This window comes from Odocoileus virginianus, chromosome 5 (assembly GCF_023699985.2).
Source record: "Odocoileus virginianus isolate 20LAN1187 ecotype Illinois chromosome 5, Ovbor_1.2, whole genome shotgun sequence".
NCBI classification, from domain to species: Eukaryota; Metazoa; Chordata; class Mammalia; order Artiodactyla; family Cervidae; genus Odocoileus; species Odocoileus virginianus.
Genome location: NC_069678.1, coordinates 90,636,436 through 90,659,102, shown reverse-complemented (window position 1 = coordinate 90,659,102; position 22,667 = coordinate 90,636,436). Strand labels below are relative to the sequence as shown.

The 22,667-nt window shown below is 40.8% G+C and overlaps 1 protein-coding gene and 1 pseudogene across 3 annotated transcripts; both read right to left on the bottom strand.

Moving 5' to 3' along the window:
* Positions 1–1,626, bottom strand: part of LOC110125643 (10 kDa heat shock protein, mitochondrial pseudogene) — a 16,556-nt pseudogene extending 14,930 nt beyond the window's left edge.
* Positions 1,411–22,667, bottom strand: SFPQ (splicing factor proline and glutamine rich). Of its 3 annotated transcripts, XM_020874728.2 has the most exons (13): positions 21,731–22,667; positions 20,860–21,048; positions 20,264–20,565; positions 20,074–20,169; positions 19,079–19,275; positions 18,896–18,980; positions 18,468–18,585; positions 18,041–18,089; positions 17,839–17,960; positions 12,272–15,411; positions 9,134–9,182; positions 8,178–8,262; positions 6,780–6,869 (listed from the first exon to the last, which is right to left on the bottom strand). In XM_020874728.2, the coding sequence occupies exons 1-10, from the start codon at positions 22,556–22,558 to the stop codon at positions 15,274–15,276; spliced, it is 2,124 nt and encodes a 707-aa protein (XP_020730387.1). In that variant the 5' UTR covers positions 22,559–22,667; the 3' UTR covers positions 6,780–6,869; positions 8,178–8,262; positions 9,134–9,182; positions 12,272–15,273. The 3 variants fall into 3 exon arrangements, with proteins under 3 accessions (XP_020730396.1, XP_020730387.1, XP_020730378.1); XM_020874737.2 differs by lacking the exon at positions 12,272–15,411 and having other exon boundaries at positions 1,411–6,869; XM_020874719.2 differs by having other exon boundaries at positions 9,134–15,411.

The window sequence follows — 22,667 nt, the reverse complement described above, 5'->3', positions numbered from 1 at the left end:
GCCCCTTGCTTGGACAGCAAGGAGATTCAACCAGTCCATCCTAAATAGGAGATCAGTCCCGGGTGTTCATTGGAAGGACTGATGCTGAAGCTGAAACTCCAATACTTCGGCCACCTCATGCGAAGAGTTGACTCATTGGAAAAGACCCTGATGCTGGGAGGGATTGGGGCAGGAGGAGAAGGGGACGACAGAGGATAAGATGGCTGGATGGCATCACCAACTCGATGGACATGAATTTGAGTAAACTCCGGGAGTTGGTGATGGACAGGGAGGCCTGGTGTGCTGCAATTCATGGGGGTCGCAAAGAGTCGGACACGACTGAGCAACTGAACTGAACTGAACTTTATGACGCACTAGATAATGGAAACTGCTGAAATGGGCAACAGTGGGCAAGGGGTCAGACAATTTAGGAGGCAATTTTAATAATCTGGGTCATCTCAGTGTCTCTTGCTCAAGCTGCTTGCAAAGAACAGAAGAAAAGTATTATGATCAAAATCCTTAATAATGGCCCACAAATGATCTTACCTCTGCCTACTGCTCAGGCCTCTTCTTACACAACAGTCTTTTTTTAAAAACCATTTTATTGGGATGTAATTCACATACCACCCAATTTCCTCCAAAGTATATGATTTAATAGTTTTTAGTATATTCACAGATACATGCATCCATTACTAGTTACTTTATATTTTCATTACCTCAAAAAGGAATTCTGTATCCTTTAGCAATTACACCCTTGTTCCTCCTTTCCATTTCTCAACACGTTTCCCCCAATCCTAAGCAACCACTTACCTACTTTATAGATTTCCCTGTTCTGGTCACTTTATACAAATATGGTCTTTTGTGACTGGCTTCACTTCTGTTGTAGCACACATCACTACATTTTTTTTGTGGCTAATATTCCATAGTATGGATATATCACTATTTGTTTATCCATTCATCCATGACTTTTTTTCATTTATTTTTATTAGTTGGAGGCTAATTACAATATTGTAGTGGTTTTTGTCATATATTGACATGAATCAGCCATGGATTTACATGTATTCCCCATCCCGATCCCCCTTCCCACCTCCCTCTCCACCCGATTCCTCTGGGTCTTCCCATTGCACCAGGTCCGAGCACTTGTCTCATGCATCCAGCTTTGGCTGGTGATCTGTTTCACCCTAGATAATATACATGTTTCGATGTTGTTCTCTAGAAACATCCCACCCCCACCTTCTTCCACAGTCCAAAATTCTGTTCTGTACATCTGTGTGTCTTTTTGTGTTTTACATATAGGGTTATCCTTACCATCTTTCTAAATTCCATATATATGTGTTAGTATACTGTAATGGTCTTTATCTTTCTGGCTTACTTCACTCTGTATAAATGGGCTCCAGTTTCATCCATCTCATTAGAACTGATTCAAATGAATTCTTTTTTTTTTTTTTTGACGTGCACGGGGCCTTTAATAGCTCGGTGGGCAGTTTCCGTTGATGAAGGGTTTGTGAACTTATTGCAGGACAGAGTCAGGTGTGGAAATGCCGTCTCACTGGACGCCCGTTCTCCCAGTGGGGGCTCGGCTGGATGCCACCCCCATCGGCCAACAGTCACCGTGAGGGTGGCGTGTGGAGCTGGTGGCTGGTCCATATGCGAGGCTGGGCCCTGGTGGCTCTGGAGCAAGGTCAGGTGGCTGGAGTGGGTGTGAGGCTCGGGTAGGAGCCTGGAAGTGGGTCCACCCTCAGGGCGCCTTCTCCTTCCCACCTTCCCTGCATTCCTCTTTCAGGTTCTCAGCTGTGAGCTTCATCTGCTGCTGCTTGAGTGCCTCCAAAGATTCAAATTCCAATCTGGCCAGTTTCATCTGGATATGCCGTGGCTTATCAGGTATGGCAAATGCAAGGATGAACTTCAAAGCCAGGAGCATGTGCTCCACAGCCAATGGCTGAGTAATATTCCACGGGGTATATGTACCACAGCTTCCTTATCCATTCGTCTGCTGATGGGCATCTAGGTTGCTTCCATGACTTTTATTTCCACATTTTGGCTGTTATGAATGATTCTATAAACATTCATGTACAAATTTTTGTGAGCATGTTTTTCTCTCAGGTTATTAGACTTGCTGGGTCGTATGGTAACTGAGGAGCTGCTCCCGTCTTCCAAGGTGGCTGCCGTTTCACACTCCCAGCAGTGTACAAGGGCTCCGATTTCTCCACATTGCTGCCGACAGTCTAGTAATTGTGAAGTGGTATCTTTTTTTCCTTCCCCAACTTTTACTGAGGTATTATTGACAGATAATTGTATAGTTAAGTGTACATTGTGACTGGATACATTATGGAAGCACCCATCAAGTGCTTCTTTGTTTGAAAACATTTTAGGTTCTACTCTCTTAGCAAATATCAACTCTATAATGCAGTGTTTATGAACTAGTCACCATATTATGAAGAATTGATGCTTCTGAACTGTGGTGTTGGAGAAGACTCTTCAGAGTCCCTTGGACTGCAAGGAGATCCAACCAGTCCATCCTAAAGGAGATCAGTCCTGAGTGTTCACTGGAAGGACTGATGTTAAAGCTGAAACTCCAATACTTTGGCCACCTGATGCGAAGAGCTGACTCATTTAAAAAGACCCTGATGCTCGGAAAGATTGAGGGCAGGAGAAGGGAACGACAGAGGATGAGATGGTTGGATGGCATCACTGGACTCGATGGACCTGAGTTTGAGTAATCTCCGGGAGTTGGTGATGGACAGGCAGGCCTGGCGTGCTGCGATTCATGGGGACGCAGTGTCAGACACGACTGAGCAACTGAACTGAACACCGTATTATCTTCAGATACTCAATAGTTGAAAGTGTGAAGTGGTATCTCAGGGTATATATATATATTTTTTTCATGGCCAAGCTGCACAACCTGAGATGGAAGCTGGGCCCTTGCACTGGAAGTGTGGAGTCCTAACCACTGGACTGCCATGTTCTTTGAAGAAAAGTGATTAATTTTGGTAAACCCAATATGCCCATTTTTTGTTGAACACCTTTTTGGTGTCATATTTAATAATTTCTTGCCCAACTCAAAGTCATAGACATTTACCCATTTTCTAAGTGTAATTTTACTTGTACATTTAGGTATTCAACACTTTAGTTGTTAAGTAAATTAATTTGGGGAATACCATGCTGTGTTAAATCTTTAAATTCTTAAAAACAGGATGTTTTCCTATTTGGCACTTTAATTTCTTCTGAGTCTCTCCCCAGACCACACGATTGCACTCATCTCACACGCTAGCCAAGTGATGCTCAAAATTCTCCAAGCCAGGCTTCAACAGTATGTAAACCGTGAACTTTCAGATGTTCAAGCCGGATTTAGAAAAGGCAGAGGAACCAGAGATCAAATTGCCAACATCCACTGGATCATCAATTAAGCAAGAGTTCCAGAAAAACATCTGCATTATTGACTATGCCAAAGCCTTTGACTATGAACTGTGGAAAACTCTTCAGGAGATGGGAATACCAGACCACCCAACCTGCCTCTTGAGAAATCTGTACACAGGTCAAGAAACAAGTTAGAACTGGACATAGAACAGACTGGTTCCAAATCGGGAAAGGAATACATCAGTGCTGCATATATTCACCCTTAGTTAACTTATACGCAGAGTACATCATGAGAAATGCTGGCCTGGATGAAGCACAAGTTGGAACCAAGATTGAAGTGTCAGTAACCTCAGTTATGCAGATGACACCACCCTTATGGAAGAAGGCAAAGAACTAAGAGCCTCTTGTTGAAAGAGGAGAGTGAAAAAGCTGGCTTAAAACTCAACATTCAAAAAAAAAAAAAAACTCAACATTCAGAAAACTAAGACCATAGCATTCAGTCCCATTTAGTTCAGTTCAGTTGCTCAGTCATGTCCGACTCTCTGCAACCCCATGAATCACAGCACGCCAGGCCTCCCTGTCCATCATCAACTCACTGAGTTTACTCAAACTCATGTCCATCAAGTTGGTGATGCCATCCAGCCATCTCATCTTCTGTCGTCCCCTTCTCCTCCTGCCCCCAATCCCTCCCAGCATCAGGGTCTTTTCCAATGAGTTAACTCTTTACATGAGGTGGCCAAAGTATTGGAAGCTTCAGCTTCAGCATCAGCCCCATTACTTTCTGGCAAACAGATGGGGAAACAACAGAAACAATGAGACTATTTCTGGGGGCTCCAAAATCACTGCAGATGGTGACTGCAGTCATGAAATTAAAAGATGCTAGCTCCTTGGGAAAAAAAAGCTATGACCAACTTAGGCAGCATATTAAAAAAGCAGAGACATTACTTAACCAACAGAAGTCCATCTAGTCAAAGCTGTGGTTTTTCCAGCAGTCCGGTATGGATATGAGAGTTGAACTATAAAGAAAGCTGTGCACCAAAGAATTGATGGTTTTGAGCTGTGGTGGTGAAGACTCTTGTACTGCAAGGAGATCCAACCAGTCCATCCTAAAGGAGGTCCATCCCAAGTATTCATTGGAAACAACTGATGCCGAAGCTGAAACTCCCAATACTTTGGCCTCCTGATGCGAAGAACTGACTCATCTAAAAAGATCCTGATGCTGGGAAAGATTGAAGGTAGGAGAGAGGGAAGACAGAGGATGAGATGGTTGGATGGCATCACCGATTCTATGCACCGAAGTCGGCTCTGGGAGTTGGTGATGGACAGGGAAGCCTGGCGTGCTGCAGTCCACAGGGTTGCAGTCAGACAGAACTGAGCAACTGAACTCTCTTCCTCCTCTCATTCTGACCTCAAGTACGTTTGAACTTGGTCTCCACTGAGGCACAGGTATGAGCTTCTCTTGTTGCTGCACGTGGGTGCTACAGCTCACAGGCAGTCGCTCATATGGAATAAATTTCAACCACCAGGGGTTAAAACCACATTCCCTGCATTGGAAGATGGATTAAGACCCTGGGTCACCAGGGAAGTCTCCCAATCCACTTTAAAATCGAAGACGGAAGGCATGCAAAATATTACATGCCTCATACACAATTTGTTAAATACCTCGCTGACTTGTTATGGCTTGATTTATTCATCATGAGTAATTACTGGTTTTATAAACAAAAAAGGAAAAAAAATTCCATTTCTATGGAATCTCTTTTTTCCAATCACTTTAAAAACAGATTAATAACATTAGCAAACTAAAGTTCCCTAGAATTTCTGCATGAGGAATGTTGCATCCTGCACCTCGAGGCAGAGGAGGCTTCCTTGCACTCACCATCTTCCAGGCATAGCTAACATTGTAGGCCTCCTTTCCAGTTTCTCTCAGCTTATTTATGTGCCAGGACTAAACTTGAGCTCCCCCTCACTTCCCTACATACACACTTAGAAATAGCAACTAATCAGTACAACCTTGTAAGGCAGGGATTCTTATTTAACCCTTTTATAGCTTGAGGTTAAACAACTTGTCAAATACAATAGCATATTAAAAAGCAGACACTTCACAAAAGTTCATACAGTCAAAGCTATTTTTCCAGTAGTCATATATGAGAGTTGAACCGTGCTGATGAATTCTTTCAAACTGTGGTGCTGTAGACTCTTTAGTCTCTTGGACAACCAGTCAATCCTAAAGGAAATAAACCCTGAATATTCATTGAAAGGGCTGATGCTGAAGCTCTAATACTGTGGCCACCTGATATAAAGAGCCAACTCACTGGGAAAGACCCTGATGCTATAGGAAGCTAAAAGGGTAGGGAGGCAAGAAAATGAGACGGTCGGATGGCATCACCATGAGTTTTTAGCAACTTCAGGAAACAGTGAAGGACAGAGAAGCCTGGTGTGCTGCAGCCCATGGGTTGCAGAGTTGGGACATGACTTAACTGAGTATGTAACTTCTCAAAAAAGGTTAAAAATTATTTTTTTATACCTCACATTAATATGGTGTGAAAGAGTCCTTTAACAGCTTGTCAAATTGTAATGAGGTTCAAGAATGAAGGGGATAAGCAGAATTTATAGTAAATTACAGCAGTATTTCCCTTACATTTACAGGTAATCTGAGAATTTGCCCGTTACACTGTATATAAAATTCAACTCCATTTTACAGAAACTGCTCCTCAGGACAACCAAATTATTATATTTGGCAACATGCAATTCAGTCTGAGTGAAATACCACCCAATTATTCATAACCATAATTTGATAATCTTTTTGTAATACACAAGTGTTATACAAAATTCTATTTAACAATTGCTTTGATGTTTAGTCACTAAGTCACGTTAGAATCTTTTGTGACTGCTATCTCATGGACTATATAGCACACCAAGCTCCTGTCTTCCCACCATCTTCTGTAGTTTGCTCAAATTCATGTCCATCTAAATCGGTGATGCTATCTCATCCTATGCCACCTCTGTAGCAATTAACAATTGCCAATCACATGGTAACTCCAAGACTAAAACTTATGAAGACTGAAGGCAATTAAGGCCACACCAGGCAGCATATGAGATCTTAATTCCCCCATCAGGGCTCAAACCTGTGCCCCTTACATTGGTCCACTGGACAGCCAGAGAAGTCCCTGAAGGTCATTTTTAAGATACTGACAGCTAAACCCATGAATAAATAAGGCCATCAGGTTGATTAGTTATTAAGAGGCTTGGGGGGGGGGCGGGTAGGGAGCTGAAGCAGCTCTGCCAAAAAGGCCTCAAGAAATATAAGCCCTGGATTATGCAATTTGTTTTAAACTTATAATATGGAATGACTTCTTCAATGCCACTGAGAAATAAGTTGCTGACACTTATGGAAAATTCTAGAAAATAGAAGAATCCTACTTAAAAACAAAACCAAAACATAATCCCATCTTGAAACATTTTTATTCAACAACAGGTTGATTCCTCTCTTTGCTCTTTTCCTCACTGGTTTTCAGGACACAGTTCACGTGATCCTGCCAATTAAAAGGAAACAATTATTCCAAAAGTCATAATAATTAGGTATCAAGGTCTCAAATATTTATCAGCAACAATCAAGTAAATGTTAATCAAAGAATGTGGCAGAAATATTTGATTATCTTTAGATAAATAAGGGTTAAGCAGCACAAATAATTTTAATTCCAGACTCACCTAGCAAGTTTATTAAATTTTATTTCCATCTTCTACAAGAACTTTTAGTTACAACCAAACTCTTAAAAGGAAGATCTCTTCAAGACACTCCCATTAACTGGCACCCTCTGGTGGCTCGGGCACTAGAGAATCCACCCCCAATGCAGGAGACCCAGGTTTGATCCCTGGGTCAGGAAGATCCCCTGGAGAAGACAATAGCAACCCACTCCAGTATTCGTGGCCTGAGAAATCCCATGGACAAAGGAGCCTGGCGGACTACAGTCCATGGGGTTGCAAAGAATCAGACACAACTGAGCAACTAATACTTTTCAAAGGTTTAAGACAGCTCTCAATTCTCCCATTTCTCCTTAAAATTCAACTGAATTAAAATTCAACTGATTATGATAGCTCTTTATACCTATGTGATACCATGAACAAATGCAAATTTTTATTACATGAGACAGGTAAGCTACTGTCTGCAGCCCATTTTGTAAAAAAAGCTTTACTGGAACACAGTCATTGTCCATTTCTCTATATAATGTCTATGACTGCTGTTTAGCCAGAGAAGCAGAGTTGACTTGCCCTTTAAAATTGCCAACCCTCTAGTATCAGTGACTCCACCATTTAACCATCTGGATGAAACGTAGAACTTCAAATCTTCTGAATCTTCCTCTGCATTGTTGTATGGATGCAAAGAATATAGCTATATATTTTTTTATTAAAAACTTAAGTGCCTGTCTTTCCTGAGATTTTAGCCAAATAAGACTACAGTCAAGGCCTACCACACCTCACAAGACTTTAAAAAAACAAAAAAGATTCAATATTTAAGTAAATGTTATAAAAACATACTTGCTACAAAAAAGTTTTAACATATAAGAAATTAAAATGATATCCACATAAGCAGTTATTTTACACCACCTTCCTTCTGAAGACAATTTTTAAGATGTTTTTTGATGTGGACCATTTTTAAAGTCTTTATTGAATCTGTTACAAAATTGCTTCTGTTTTATGCTTTAGTTTTTTGGCCCCAAGGCATGTGTGATCTTAACTCCCTGCCAGGGATTGAACCCTCACCACCTGCATTGTAAAGTCTTAACCACTGGACAGACAGGGAAGTCCCTGAGGACAGTTTAGAGTTAAGAATTTCAACTAACCTCGATACTGCCATCAGTCTAACAAGTTGTGGCTTTCCTTCTTGATCAACTCATGCTGTGTGAAGTCTTGAGAACTTATATCCACCTATCATTAAAATAAAACTTTGTTATGATAACTATTTGGCATATCTTAAACATCTTTAAACTGATTTTTAAGATGTTACACCTTATTCTGACATCAATAGGTATATATATTTTGGCATAGGTTTGGATTTCAATAGCGGTTTGGTTTTTTTTTTTTTGGCTTTGGGCTTCTCTTGTGGCTCAGACAGTAAAAAGAATCCACCTGCAAGGGATAAGACCTGAGCTCGATCCCTGGGTTGGGAAAACATCTTAGAGAAGGGAATGGCTACCCACTTCAGTACTCTTGCCTGGATAATTCCATGGACAAAGGAGCCTGGCAGACTGCTGTCCACGGGGTTGCAAAGAGTTGGACACAACTAAGCAACTTTCACATTCATTGTTACTGTGTAGGTAAGACCTGGCATTGCAGTTATGTATCTACTGGAAAAAATCTGCATCATTAAGTGAACCCCTGAAGCGCAAACCCATGTTGTTCAAGGGTCAAATGTACTTAAGGAATTCTCCCTACCAGTAATGAAACAATTGTTATTCACAATTTATAATGTAAAAGGAATCTCAAGGAGATTTTTGAATTGGTCCAGAGTTGATTTTAGAGTACCATAAAATACAGCATTTCTCCACAAATTCAAGCCTTTTCTGATCTAACGCCATCTTTATTGTTTAACATTTTTGTAATAAATATTCCCAGCTGTTTCTCTTTCCAACTCATATACACCCACACACATCTATTTAAAAAACAAAAATACAGGGGTATGAAGAGGTGAACATCTTAAAAATCAAACAACTTTCACCCCACACAGTTAAATCATTTAACCATTAAACAGAAACCAAACCCCCAAATCCTTAAAAGGCAGACTTTCAAGGAAGCTTACTTCAAGTGAATGAGCACTCCAGTTATCAGCCAACATCAATCATTCTTACCTAAAGAATAATAGGAAATAGTTAATATAAAAGACAAGGGCATGAAGATTTGAAATGCTAGTTAATTTCAAAATTTAAAGAGTAAAATTCCAGAAACAAAGATTGGGGGCAAGTTACAGCATAAAAAATAGGAAGAAACTTCATGGGGGGGGGTGGGGGTGGAATCTAATATCATTCTGAAGTAGCAGTAGACACCTGAATTAGAATGAGAACTGTATCTTCTTTGTATTTACAAAAGCCTATCTGTATTTTCACCAGTCTGAGCACAATGAAGTTTGACTGCAACCCAAAATATACTATCCCTTATGTGAAGGTATGTGACAACGTTTACCTTACCAAATGAGTTTTAACATCGGCTCTTTTCATAGAAAAGCACATACCCTGCTCCCCACCAAGTATGTCTTCCATTCTTAGGTGGACTGACCACCTTCAGCAGGAGTCCTCCAAGAGTGCCCTCCCCGTTCCACAGTACACAACAATGCAGTTGTTATCCTGCAATCCTATATATTTGCCTCATTCTTTCCCTCTTAAGTCCTCACTGAGTTTTAAGTTATGGCAGGGAAGCTATGCCTTATCAGGACAGCAAGGAACCTGAGTTTTTCTGAGGGAGAAGACATTCACCTTCACTATATATGCCTGGCAGAGCCACAGTTCACAAAAACCAGAAAGATCAGCCTTAATCCAAATTCCAGGTTTTTCTTCCTCCCTGATTATCAGAGACTGCCAAGGGTATATGAAATAGTTCCCTGTTGCACATGTACCATCCATAAGGGATACTATATCGTTTTGCATTCTTCCTCCATTCTCCAGATTATCCTATTCTGCATCCAGCCCCCCTTTCACCCTCTGAATAAAATCTTTTCAGCACTGGTGTTCAAAAGCAACATTTATGTTTGATGGTTTACCAACAACTGTGATTTCCACAGTTGAGTCTTAGAAATTGCCAATCATTATCTAGCAGCAATGACAGATGATTAGGAGCAGCCAAATCCTCTGAATTCTTTCCCTAACAGGCAGCCATTTGAGAACTGCACTAGCTGACAGAGCACTGAAACGTTATCAGCTAAAGCCCAAACCAAATAAAGGCCCAGAACAAACATCCCAGCTCTCTAAAACCTATCCAAAATCATTACTGTTAAAGCAGTAAATGCAGGACTGTGGATCATGTCACTGCAGCTGACAATGATTAACAATAAGAAACATGCAACCCCCATTAAGGTTAAAAGTCCAAAACTAGTCACACGCATCTCTTTATCGGGAAAAATGAGACTATTATGCATTCTTTGTAGGTTTTGCAACCTTATATGAAGAGCACCCATTGCATTTCTTTCATCTTTCATAAAGCACCGGTATCTATTCCCAAGGGCCTAACAGTACGAAAATGCATTCTGGCATCACACCTCTGAACTTGCGACCACTGTCATTAAAAATAATTTTTGTTTGTAATAAGAAAAGACTATGAAATACAATGCAAGCACCTGGGATATAGTTACTATTGAAACCCGTTTATCCCATTTTGACTGATTTTTAAGAAGACCCTCTGCACTAAAATTCACAAATTACAGCTACATACAAATCAAAACTAGTAAGAATCAACTTTAGTCACAGGTTTCTCATTGAAAGTGCAAAACCTATTCATCTTGAAATAAGCAGAATGAAGCAAAATTACCCCCCAACCCGATGATGTCCATATACCAAGTACATTCTCTCAAAAGAGCTATTGACTGTTAAGAAATAAACCTGATCTTTTATTTCTAAACAATCACTGAGCCACGGGAGCCAAGTGTTGGCTACCAACTTCATGGATTATGCCATAGGAAAACCCCATCAGAATTGCATGCCAATTTCGTGACACTATTGTCACTAATACTGAGCATTATGTTGGATGTACATTGTATTACTAATACAGAGCTAAACTAGTCACCATTTGTTCTTTCATCTAGCAGAAGTCAAGTCATTTGGTTGAATGGACTACATGTTAAAATTACAAGTCTGTCCCCACCATGTGAACTGCTTGCCAAAGAGCAAGCCATTTTTCTTGATACAAAAAGAAATTCTCGTAATTGTCAAGAGTTTTGCCAACATTTATGTGAAGTAAGCCAAACTTTCCAGTTACAGAGCAGAAAACATTATACATGAAAGCTATTTCTCATGCATGCTAGCTAAAAGTCAGTTCATAGACCAATGTTCAGTTGAATTGCGGTCTGGAACAACTGTCGATGCAAATCTTAAATCCTGAACAACAAAGAGGGTGCTTTTGAAGACTTACTATTTTGGTAATAGAACAGTTTGGACTGCAACATCTCATCCCTAAAAAGCTAAGGGAACCAAATTCAAAAAGCTACCCTGAACATTTGCAGTTATCCTACAGAATACGACGAAGTCTTACAATTGGGAAATGATTCCCAACATGTATTCAATAGGCAAGTCAACATGCCACACCATCTTCCCCCAGGTTTAGAGTATAGACATATTCAGACAAATCACAGAACTTGAACTATTCATGTTAGATTCCCATCTATGCCCCCAGTTAGTAACAAAGCTGTTCCCATGGAGCCCATTTAAAAAATCTTCAAATCACATTGCAAAAAAAAAAACTGTACTTTTAGTTTTAATTCACTCAACCCTGTGGAGTAATAGCCAAGATTACACTCTGAAATTGGTATTGCTGACCTGTGGGGAGGTCAGTTTGCTATAACAGAAACTATTTGTCACATGCTATATACAGTCTGTGTCAAGATGCTAAAAGTACTCTACTTTCCAAATATGGTATGGTCCCCTCTCCCCCACACCACTGATGTGTTTGTTATCTTCAGTTACGATGCAACTAAAAACCACACAACTGAATCAGATACATACCAAATACTCAAGTTTGCACTTTTTATCTGAGAACTGCAACAGCACTTAATTCTGCCTGAAAAATTACAGCTCTAAACCCAAACCCACACAGTTTTGATATAAGCTAGCTTTATCATACACGTGTTAGGTGCTGCACTGTAATTTCATTGTCAGAAGTATGATGTCAGAATGCCCACGGAATAAAAGTACATAGCAAGTCACCAAGTTAGATTATATTGCTTGTTACCTACCTGTATGCAGTCGGCAATGAGAATCTCGGAGCAAGCAGGAATACTACATCCGGGTCCTAATGTCCATTGCCATTTGCGGTACTACGTTCCTCACAGTTACGCACTGCAGAAATGCTGGCTAAATGCAGTTATGTAGCAGGCCACTACTTTAATAGTGCACAATTGCAGTCCAAGAACACCAGAAAATATTCCACCACAAACGTAGTGGCTTGCCCAAGAAAAGCCAAGTATCTAAATTTTTATCTGCCATGATATGCCACTTACAAAAATTGCACAGGCGTAACATTACAATTTCCCAAATTATTGTCTATTTATATTAGTGATATAATACATCTAATAAAGAGTGGTGGGGTTTACAAGTACTTCTTAGAAGTTTAATTAGTGTTTTAAGCGAAGAGGATTATGGTTTCACTAAACATGAGCCAATGGGTTAAGTTTCTAAAGTACCTACTAAATACACTGGGATCTCTTAGAGAATGCAGTTTTTAAAGATAAGGAGTAATAAGAGGAGCAGTTAGTTTTAAAACAATCAAGTGTTCCTCTTAAAATTATGAGAGAAAGTGGAGAAGAGGAAATGGGGGCAGGTGCTTTCTTTAAATGAGAAGAATGGCCAAAATACCTCTCAACTATTACCTTCCCTTTCCCACCCCAAGTTTCTTAAATCAGCTTTTAGGAATCTACTTTTTAAGATGATTTAAATTCACATTAGGCTATCATATACACTGCAAGACTTGTTGAAAGTCTGAGTAGCTTACAACCCTTGATACACTGCTATTTCAGTGATAAAAGTCAAAACTTAGTTAAAACTAAGCAACATTACTTGCTAAACAATGTTTAGCAATTCTACACAGTAAGGCTATCAAAACCACAACTTTCAGGAGATAATCCATTAGCATCCTTCACCACTCTTCAAAGGTACAGTACTACGAAAAGCTTATTTTAGGGGTCTGTGCCAGCATCCCTTACAAAGAAAGGCATGTAATCTGAAAAATAAACTGAAACATTAATTTTATAGGCAGATTTTCCCATTTCCCCACCAGCCCCCACCCACACATTCAAGTTCACCCTCTGTGGGTGTCCCATGAACACCCCTTATTTTCTTTTCATTAGCGGGAGTCCCTACCACACAATTCAAATTGTAATGGACTCCTTTCAATCAAGACCCTTGTTTCCAGTACAGAAAATCTCATACATTATCACCAATTAATGACTTGGGACAAAACTTCCTCCTATGACATAATTATGGTAGAACTACTCATTTCCAAGTGTCTTGGTGAACAGAAATAATGAACATTTTCGAATGAGATTCTCTCCCTTAATTAGCACACCAGGCACCTGTCAGTCACACAACCAGAATTTGGTGGCATGCCTTTATACTCCACCAGTATTTATTAACAGGTTCCCTATGCACAGTGCTCAGCTGTTTCCACTATAGGTTTCCCTTTGTACTCAAGCACAATACTAAACTTACTTCAGCATTTAAACAAAGACTTGATTTAGAATTTTACTTTTGCCAATTAACACTAAGAGGTGAAAAAGAGGAAGACATTCCACAGTTTAAGAGTTCTATAATGTACAAATTTGAATGGAAACATAGCGAAAATCAAAGCCAAACCATTCAATTACTTTTCCTACTTGTAGGAAATTGTTCCTCTGCTTGTATATACACTGGGAAAGCAGGTGTTCCCAATGTACTAACAGACACCAGTAACAAACTATTTCATCAGTGAGTCAAAATGTCTCTGATGGAAGGAGAGTCAATGAAGTTGACGTTAAACTGACAACACCATCGAAACACTCCAAAAGCTTTATGGTGGGAGAAGGAACGTCTGCACTGTGCAGCACAAGCAACTCTCTCCAGATTTTGTGCCACATCAAAAGGAAACGATGAAAAACAAAAATGTTTGTAACAATGGTTCTCTGCAACCCTGTGTTATTAACAGTCACTACAAGCTCTTAGAAAACAGAACAGGTTTTCTCCATAGTCCTACAGACTTTGCCCAATAGAAGTAGCACAAGGAGATGTAAAAGAGTACAAGTATATACATTTCTAACCTACTTCATGATTAACTATACCTCTTTTTAATTGAATTATTCACTCTAAACTCCACCTTTATAAATCACTTAAAAGTAATACATGAAAAGGCTTCATGTTTAACAATCTTTAATTCAAATGTGAAAGTTCAATACAAGCCGTTTGTAGGGCTTGGGACTCGTTTTTTAAAAAACAAGAATGGAGGAATGCAACAAAATGATCTTTCCACTTTTTCTTCAGAAACTTTCAAGGAAAGAATAGATCATAGGGCCATAAAAGATCCATTTAAGTCATACCCACTTTCTCCCCCTATCAATAGTCTTACACCCGTTCCATAATCTTGATACATATTCCTGAATGAAGATTTACAGTTCAGCTTTGCTTACATAGCCATTTAAAAATACTCAGCACCAGCTTGCTTCCTTGCCAAACAAATCAAATCATGAAACTACTTCAATAAGCATTTCTTCTTTTTAAAACAAGGGGGTACTTATAAGTAGAAAGCAATACTTAGCCTACAAATAACATTTCCCAGAAATGGCATATGCCATTCAAAGGCCTAGACACTCTTATGCTTTCCAAGTGGAATACCTAGCCTAATGTGCATAGAAGCATGAATGGCAAAGTTGAAGATCAATATCATAACTATTTTTTCTATTTATTTGAAGCACAGTAAAAAAAAAAATTGGTACACTTTGGAAATTCAGTGGCACAGGTACACTGCCATAACTTGAGGGACATTATACAGTTTAAAAAAAAAAAAAGAAAGGAAAAAAAAATCCCCCTGTTGCAAACACTGCATTACATAATTTTACCTGCCCCAACAGACCATTTACAAATATTAGGTCAATAAACTGCTAACATCCATAAAAAGGTTGCTTTCTTACTAAAATGCAAGAATTTAAAAGATTGGTATCTAAACAAGAAAAGACAAAAACAAACTGGAATGAAAGCCTAGATATCACATCTAAAATCGGGGTTTTTTGTTTGGGCCTTCATACTCTTCTCTCCCTCTACCATATCCTGCTGGAGTTCCAGGCCCCATTCCTCTAGGACCCTGTCCACCCACAGGTCCCGCACCTCCCTGCCCAAAGCGCTCAGTACGCTATTGGAACAGTAATCAACAGTTCATTATATGTAGTTGATGTCCATGTGTGTTAAGTAAATATTTTAGAAGGTTCCGTAGTCAACGTTCGTCGATACAATCACCAATGAGTCGATCCACAGGCACCGGGAACATAGAAAGGAAAAAAGGGTAATTTGAAAATTAGTTTACGGTAACACATGCCTTGTGGTATGTTCCCACTTGAGCCATTCTCATACACCTGTTTCAAAGAACAGATCTTCCCTGTAGTGCTAAGAAATTTAAGAATTAGTGCAGATGTGAAAACCCATTCCAAAATGAGTTTTAAGAAATTTCACATCAGATTAACCCACTGAAAAGCTTACAAACTTGCTTTCAAGGTCTGAACAGGAAATTTACTTTCCAAGTAAGCCTAACAAGCCCAACCAGACAGATTCAATTCACTCAATGAAGTGACAAAGACCTACTCACCAGTTAGTGGTATGTGCTGCATAAGAAACCTTGTGCTTTTCAAGATCTTAAGACACATCTGCTAAGTTGCAGAAATCTTAAAAGGTTCAAAGTTTTTAATAAAATGCTACCAGACTACAAAAAGAAAAAGAATAGAAGACTAATAGGTTTAGTCACTTAACCGGCACAGTAATTTGATTTAAAAGTGTTGCCATATTCTCTCCAAGTATATCACCTTCACAGCCATCACTACATAAAACCAGAGAAATTATGTTCACAGTACTGTTCTTTATAGTTGCAAATTAACTGAACATACAGCCCACCCTCATAACAGCCCAACTTTTCATTTTCCCTCATGTCTGTGAAAAGTCCCGACAGTTATGATTTCGTGTTTCGGGTGTCTCCCAAACAGCATTAACACCAAGCTTAAGTGACTGCAATAAAGCAGGACTTTATTCCATCTAGTTTTAGGTTAATTCTAGTCCTAGAAACCTGTGATCCCAAACAGAGTAACCCTACAGATATGCAAGCAGAGCAGCCTGAACTATCTTTCAAATTCATATAAAGCAGACCAATTATTAAGAGTATTGCTCAAAACACAAAACAAAACCCCAAAACAGAACAAAAATCCAACAAAACCCCCCAGAAATTAAAAAAGGCATCAGGGTTTAAAACTGTTATTAAATAATTTCAACATGCTTCCTACAAAATACTATAGGGCTACTTAAGACTAAATCCTAATCCTTCAAACTATTTCAAAATCCTAACAATTTTAGGTTTTCAGTGCAATTTCAGGTTTGTATTATCTCTAAAAGGTGAAAAGGAAATTTGGGGGTTTGTTACCACATCATCTCAGAATCCAGGAGCTACATGTCACAAGGACTGTAGAATCTGAACTGTGGGAACATCGTGTCAAATAAGTTACAAATTTGATATATAACCTACATCTGACTATTAGGAAGCATATAAACCAAAATATAACCCACGTTATTTTTAAAATTCATTTTGAAGCTAACAGCGCTACATTTAACCCTCCAACTACTTATGATTCTAATCTTCAAAGCCTTAAGTAGATGAGGCCCCATTCTATATCCTTGTTGTTTGCACAACGAATCTAGTGAGCTATATGCTGCAGCTTCTCTCCCTCTGCCAAAGACTGTAGATGAGCTAATGAGATTCAGTTCAGTTGTGACAAAGCACTTTTCTCCAAACCCACCTCTACAGCCAATTCACTTCTTTAAGGATTGGAAAATCCCAGGATCACCACTCAGACCAATTCTCTTGGTTATTCTAAAGGATCCTGACAGGCTATCTGTACAGCTAAAATATGACACGATCAAGAAGGTTCAGATCAAATGCACACAACTAGTATGCTAAAAAATAACACTGACTTTTGCTATTCTGTAGCAAAAGAGAGATGTCCATTTATTTTAGAAAGTACACCTAAAGACAGGCCCAACAGGAGGGAAACGACGAGTCCGAAGACTAAACAATTCCCTTTTCATGGATAAAGTCACACCAAATGTAGGTCAAAGTCCTACACATTGCTAAAACATGCCTAAAGCTACAAGCTACAAACAAGTCTGATTCACACTTATGGCAAATACCAGCTTAATGAATGACAGCTTGCCATTTGATTACTCTCACTTGGATGTAGAATAATCAGTATCTAACATTTAGAATTTGGATTTGCCATGAGCTATTGTGCAGAAGTACACAAGCAATATAATGGAAAGCACCTAAGTCTACTTATTGCCAAAGATAACTCCCAACATACTACTAACAGTATTGACTTTTTGTTGGCAACCTTATCAGGTGAGGTTACCACATTGAGTTCTTCTATGTTGCCAAGGTATTCATCAATATTACGGATTTACACGATAGGGGAACTAAAAGAAGTCCAGTCACCTACTTAAAAAACAAAAACAAAAAAACACACACACGTAAGTTGTGAGAATGAGAACTTCCTTTCGAACTACGTCCCACAAGATACATTACCATGTCGCTTCCCATCATGGAACCACTCATTGTTGCCGGTGGAACTCCAGGATTAGCTTCATAACCTATGCCACCACCACCACCTAGAGGTGGAAATTTCTGGCCTCCTGAGCCATAGGGATCTAGAAAACAAAAATGCTGGTTACCACTCAATCAAAATACTGCCCTTCATTAGCATTACTAATTTAATTTTCATTCTTACCTCCCATGTTCATTGCTCCTCCACCACCCATTCTCATGTCTCTTTCTCTCTGAAATTTAAAAAAAAAAAAAAAAAATCCTTTAGCACTCTTGTACTTAACCCATACCAAGCATTCTTAACTACCAAGAAATTTCCAAAGCTTAACAAAAATTGTTTTCAACTTAAAGAAAGAAACCCAATTAGGCAATTTTAAAAAGACGCCATTATCAAAAAACCTATAAAGCAAGCTTCTTCCTAACCAATGAAATCTTTTGGCCCACCCAAGAAGGAGGCAAAACTCAAGGCACATCAATCATAAACACTTAGGTTAAAAAGGAAAAAAAAAGGAAGAACAGCTACCATGTGGAAAGTCATATTTAACTGAATAAAACCACACCCTAGATATCCACAAATTCTGTAGAAAACTCCATTGCAGAAGTTTACTTACTGGATCCATATAGCCCATCCGACTATAACTTTCCTCTCTTTGGCGTCTCATCTGTTCTTCCATCTCACGTTGACGAATCATCATCTCTTCTTCCCTCCTACGTCGTTCTTCCTCTTGCCTGGATACATTCATTAAGTATGAAAACAAAAGCTTTTTATGCACGTTAAAAAAATTCAACTTGAAGCAAACTAGTAGTTTATTTAAGAGCATTACAGCAAATGGAAGGTTGGGACAGTGACTAGCAAAAAAAAAACCCCTAAATGTATTCCAGCAAAGTAAATGAGCCATATAACAGAAATCTCTATTTCACAATTTAAGCATTAAACCAACACTGACATAGTATTTAATAACATCTCTGTACCTCAACCGACTCACCTGCAAAATTTAGGTACACTTAACACTTAAACAAAGGTTTAACAAAATTGTACCTCAATTGCATCTCTTTACGTTTCTGCATTTCTTGATTGTGCAGTTCTTCCATGCGTCTTAATTCTTCCTGGCGTCTCATTAGATCTGAACATTGGAAAATTCTGTTATAGATTCACATTAACAAATTCTAGTAAGCTCAAAAGGCAAATGATCCTACTAGCAAAATTCAGAAGGTACTTTACCTTGACGCAAAAGATTTGCCTGATGCTCATGATAGGCATCTTCCATTTCACTTTCCAATTTGTCTTTTGCATCTTTCATGTTTTTTTCAACTTGTTCCCGCTGCTGTTTTTCCATTTCATCAAGGGACTTCCACCGCTGAGAATACTCATACTCAAATGTCCCATGCTGGGCAAAACGAGGAGGGGTTTCTCTCTCCCTGACAATATTTAAATATGAACCAATTTATGGATGCACACAAGAAATATATGTATTTGATGTCCCCTAAAAAACACTGGTCCTTCCACTGGCTTCTCACTTCTAAGAAACACTGGAAGGCAAAAATTACCTTGATTCTTAGTATCTCTTTACATTCCAGGATGATACTAGACAGTAACATGGGCAATGAAGATCAATCCTACCTTCCTCACTGTCCTAATCCCACTTCCCAAGCCAGTTTCAACTCAAAGAATATTTTTCCAACTCTGAAAAACCAGGTATCTACAACACATCTTAACAACTGTTAAGAAAACAAGACTGCATATGAAATGTACCTACCACAGAAACACACACTAGGTATTTGAATGACTGCTTCTAACTAGAGGTTACAAACCTCTAGCTTTCTAACCCTGCAGTTTTCATTAACCATATCTAAGATTTTTGTACATATTAAACAAAACTGAAAAATTATCAAGTTTTCCGAACTTACGGTTGCTGAAGGGGAAAGGATAGTTAGAGTTGGGTAAGACATGCACACATTCCTATTATTTAAAATAGATAACCAACAAGAATCTACTGTACAGCAGAGAACTTTGCTCAATGCTATATGGCAAACAGGATGGGAGGGGAGTTTGGGGGAGAGTGAATACATCTGCATGTATGGCTGAGTCCATGTGCAGTTCACCTGGAACTATTGAACACTGTTCAATCTGCTATACCCCAAAACAAATTTGAAAGTTTAAAACAAACAAAAAAAAATGAACAAGTTCTCCTTTGTACTCTAAGAAATTGTTCTTACTTTTGATACATTGGATTCTTCTGGGCAAGTTTTTCAGGAAGACCGTCTTCATCATCTAACTGTTCAAGTGGTTCCACAATGACTGGACGAGGAGTTCTAGCAACAAAATGGTTTCATCTTAATTTCGTTCCAGCTTTATTGCGATTTCTTCGAAATATTAAGTGTTACTAAGATAAACATAAAAACTTACGTTGTCAGTAAGAAAACACCTTCACTGCATCTTTCAAATGCTTTTCTTGCTGCTGGTTTGGAAGCAAATTCAACAATGCCTTTCCCTGTAGATCTTCCACGATCATCCACTATTACAACAGCCCTTTCAATAGGACCAAACTGGCTAAAGGCTTCTTCCAACAGTTCATTGGAAACATAAGGTGAAAGATTTCGAACAGAAAGGGCAGCAGCATGTGTAGCAAATCGAACCCGAAGCTGTCTACCTCTCATGGGTGTATCATCAAGTTCAGCTTTAGCTATTTCGGCCAACGCTCTAGATTCCTGCAACCATCAAAATATACAAAGTTAATGACCTCAAAACTGGCTAATGCCCACCCTAAAATTGCCACAAGTCTAACCCCACAATCCTATTCTTCTGCCAGCTCAGTTCAACTTATCTCCAAGAAGTCTTCCCTGACACTTACCCACCCAATCCCCCGTTTTAAATATTATGCACTATACAGCAGCTACATCTTTTCTGTGAGAGATGAAAACTTTGTAAAATTGTTGGTTCAACAAACACTATGTAGTAGTAAAAAGAGAAGTCCACCAGAAAAACACAAAAACCAAACTCACAAGCTTAATAAATCCAAATCCTTTGCCTTTGTTTATAAAAACTTCTCCCGGTTCTCCATATTTAGCAAAAAGTCTTTTGAATTCATCCTCCGTGATGTCTGCAGGTAGATTACCAACAAACAACCGACAACGCTGGGTGTAAGTTTTCTCTCCAGGCCTCCTCAGGAGTGACAAGTTGGCTTTAAACCCCTAGTATAAAAAAAGGCAACTTTCAAATACAAGGTACCTCTGCAAGTAGGAAGAAGCAATAGTCTTTTCCCCAAACTGAATATGTCACCTACCCAATCGGGTTGTTCTTCTATTGCATTTAAAGATCATATTACATGCCTAACCGAACTTCCAAAATAATCACTCGTAACATTAAAGAGCCTAAACCATCAGAATACTCTTGAGAAGACAAGTCTCTCCAGAGAGTAGGTTCTGTATCAGGAACCTCGTCAACCGTTTATACCTAACGTCCCTGACAGCATCAAAACTACAGTGAACAAAAATTAAAAGGGTGGAAGGGTATTAATAAAACGACTAAAACTGTTGTCAACGACGAAACCTGTGGCTACGCGTTAGGACAAAAAAATCGCCCGATCTCGTCAATCCCAAATTTCACGCTATATTCTTTACTCTGGACCCCAGAATCCGTTAGCTTTAACAGGGCCCATCAAACTTTCCTCAAGCCACCCTCTGCCAGCCCGGAGGCCTCCCCAGGGATGCCGCTAGCGGACCCGCGAGGCCGCCCCTCAATCCCGCAGCCCCGCCCACCCACTCCCGCCTCCCGCGCGCAGGCGCCCTTTCCGGTCTCCGACAAAATGGAGGGTGGGGAGGGGGGCCGCCGCCATCTTAGGAAAACCGACGCGTAGCTCAGGTTGATACTCACCTCGGAGTCCGAAATTTTCTCTTCGCTGCGGCCGCCAGGCCCTCCGGGCGGCGGCCCTTGGTGGTGCTGCTGGTGGTAGGGCGGATGGTGTTGCCGGCCCCCACGGGGCTCCCCGCCACCTCGGTGCGGTGGCTTAGGGTGGCCGCCAGGAGTAGTTAGGCCCGGGCCGCCGCCAGGCTTCGGCCCGCCTGGCATTTTGCCGCCCTTGGGGCCGCCGGGTCCCGGGCCCTGCTTAGGCCCAGGCACCGGGCCCCCTGCAGGTGGTGGAGGCGGCGGGCCCCCAGCCTGAGGGGGGGTGCTGGGCACCCCACTGCTCGGCGGAGCCGGTGGAGGCGCACCTGGGGGGGCCGAGGTGACAGCGGGCGGCGGGGTCGGGGTGGGGCCTGGCCCCGTGGGGGCCCCCGAGGTCGGGGGTGTGGCGGGCGGCGCCGAGCCGGTGGCCGGAGGGGCGCTGCCTACTCCGGGAGCCGAACCGGGTCCTTGAGGAACGACAGACTTAGATGAGTCCTGTGGCGGCGGCGGCGGCTGCTGGTGCGGCGGCTGCTGATGGGGCGGCTGGTGCGGCGGGGGCTGAAGCGGCGGCGGCTGCTGCGGCGGCGGCTGCTGCGGCGGTGGCTGCTGCTGTTGCTGGTGCGGAGGCGGTGGCGGGATCTGAGGCTTGGGGCCACCTTGGCCCGGCACGGGCCCCATGGGTCCGCGATTCTGATTGAGGCCCATGCCGGGCGGCGGGGAGCGGAAGTCGTGGAGGCCGCCGCGGCCGCCTCCTCCTCCGCGTCGGTGGAAGCCACCACCGCCACCGCCCCGGCTTCGGAACCGGTCCCGAGACATGTCTGTGATCAAGGGGCGGTCGAGGCAAAAGCGGAGAAGACGTTTAGGGAACGTGGATGCCACCTTGCTTCGCACAAGATGGCGGATGACACAGGCGGCGCGCCGCCTT

Coding starts and splice junctions, on each gene's coding strand:
- SFPQ (XM_020874719.2), bottom strand. CDS start 22,558: ATGTCTCGGGACCGGTTCCGAAGCCGGGGCGGTGGCGGTGGTGGCTTC. Junction 18,586..18,895: donor CGTAAAGAGATGCAATTGAG/GTACAATTTTGT, acceptor GAATGTATCCAG/GCAAGAGGAAGAACGACGTA. Junction 15,412..17,838: donor CCATGATGGGAAGCGACATG/GTAATGTATCTT, acceptor CTGTTCCAATAG/CGTACTGAGCGCTTTGGGCA.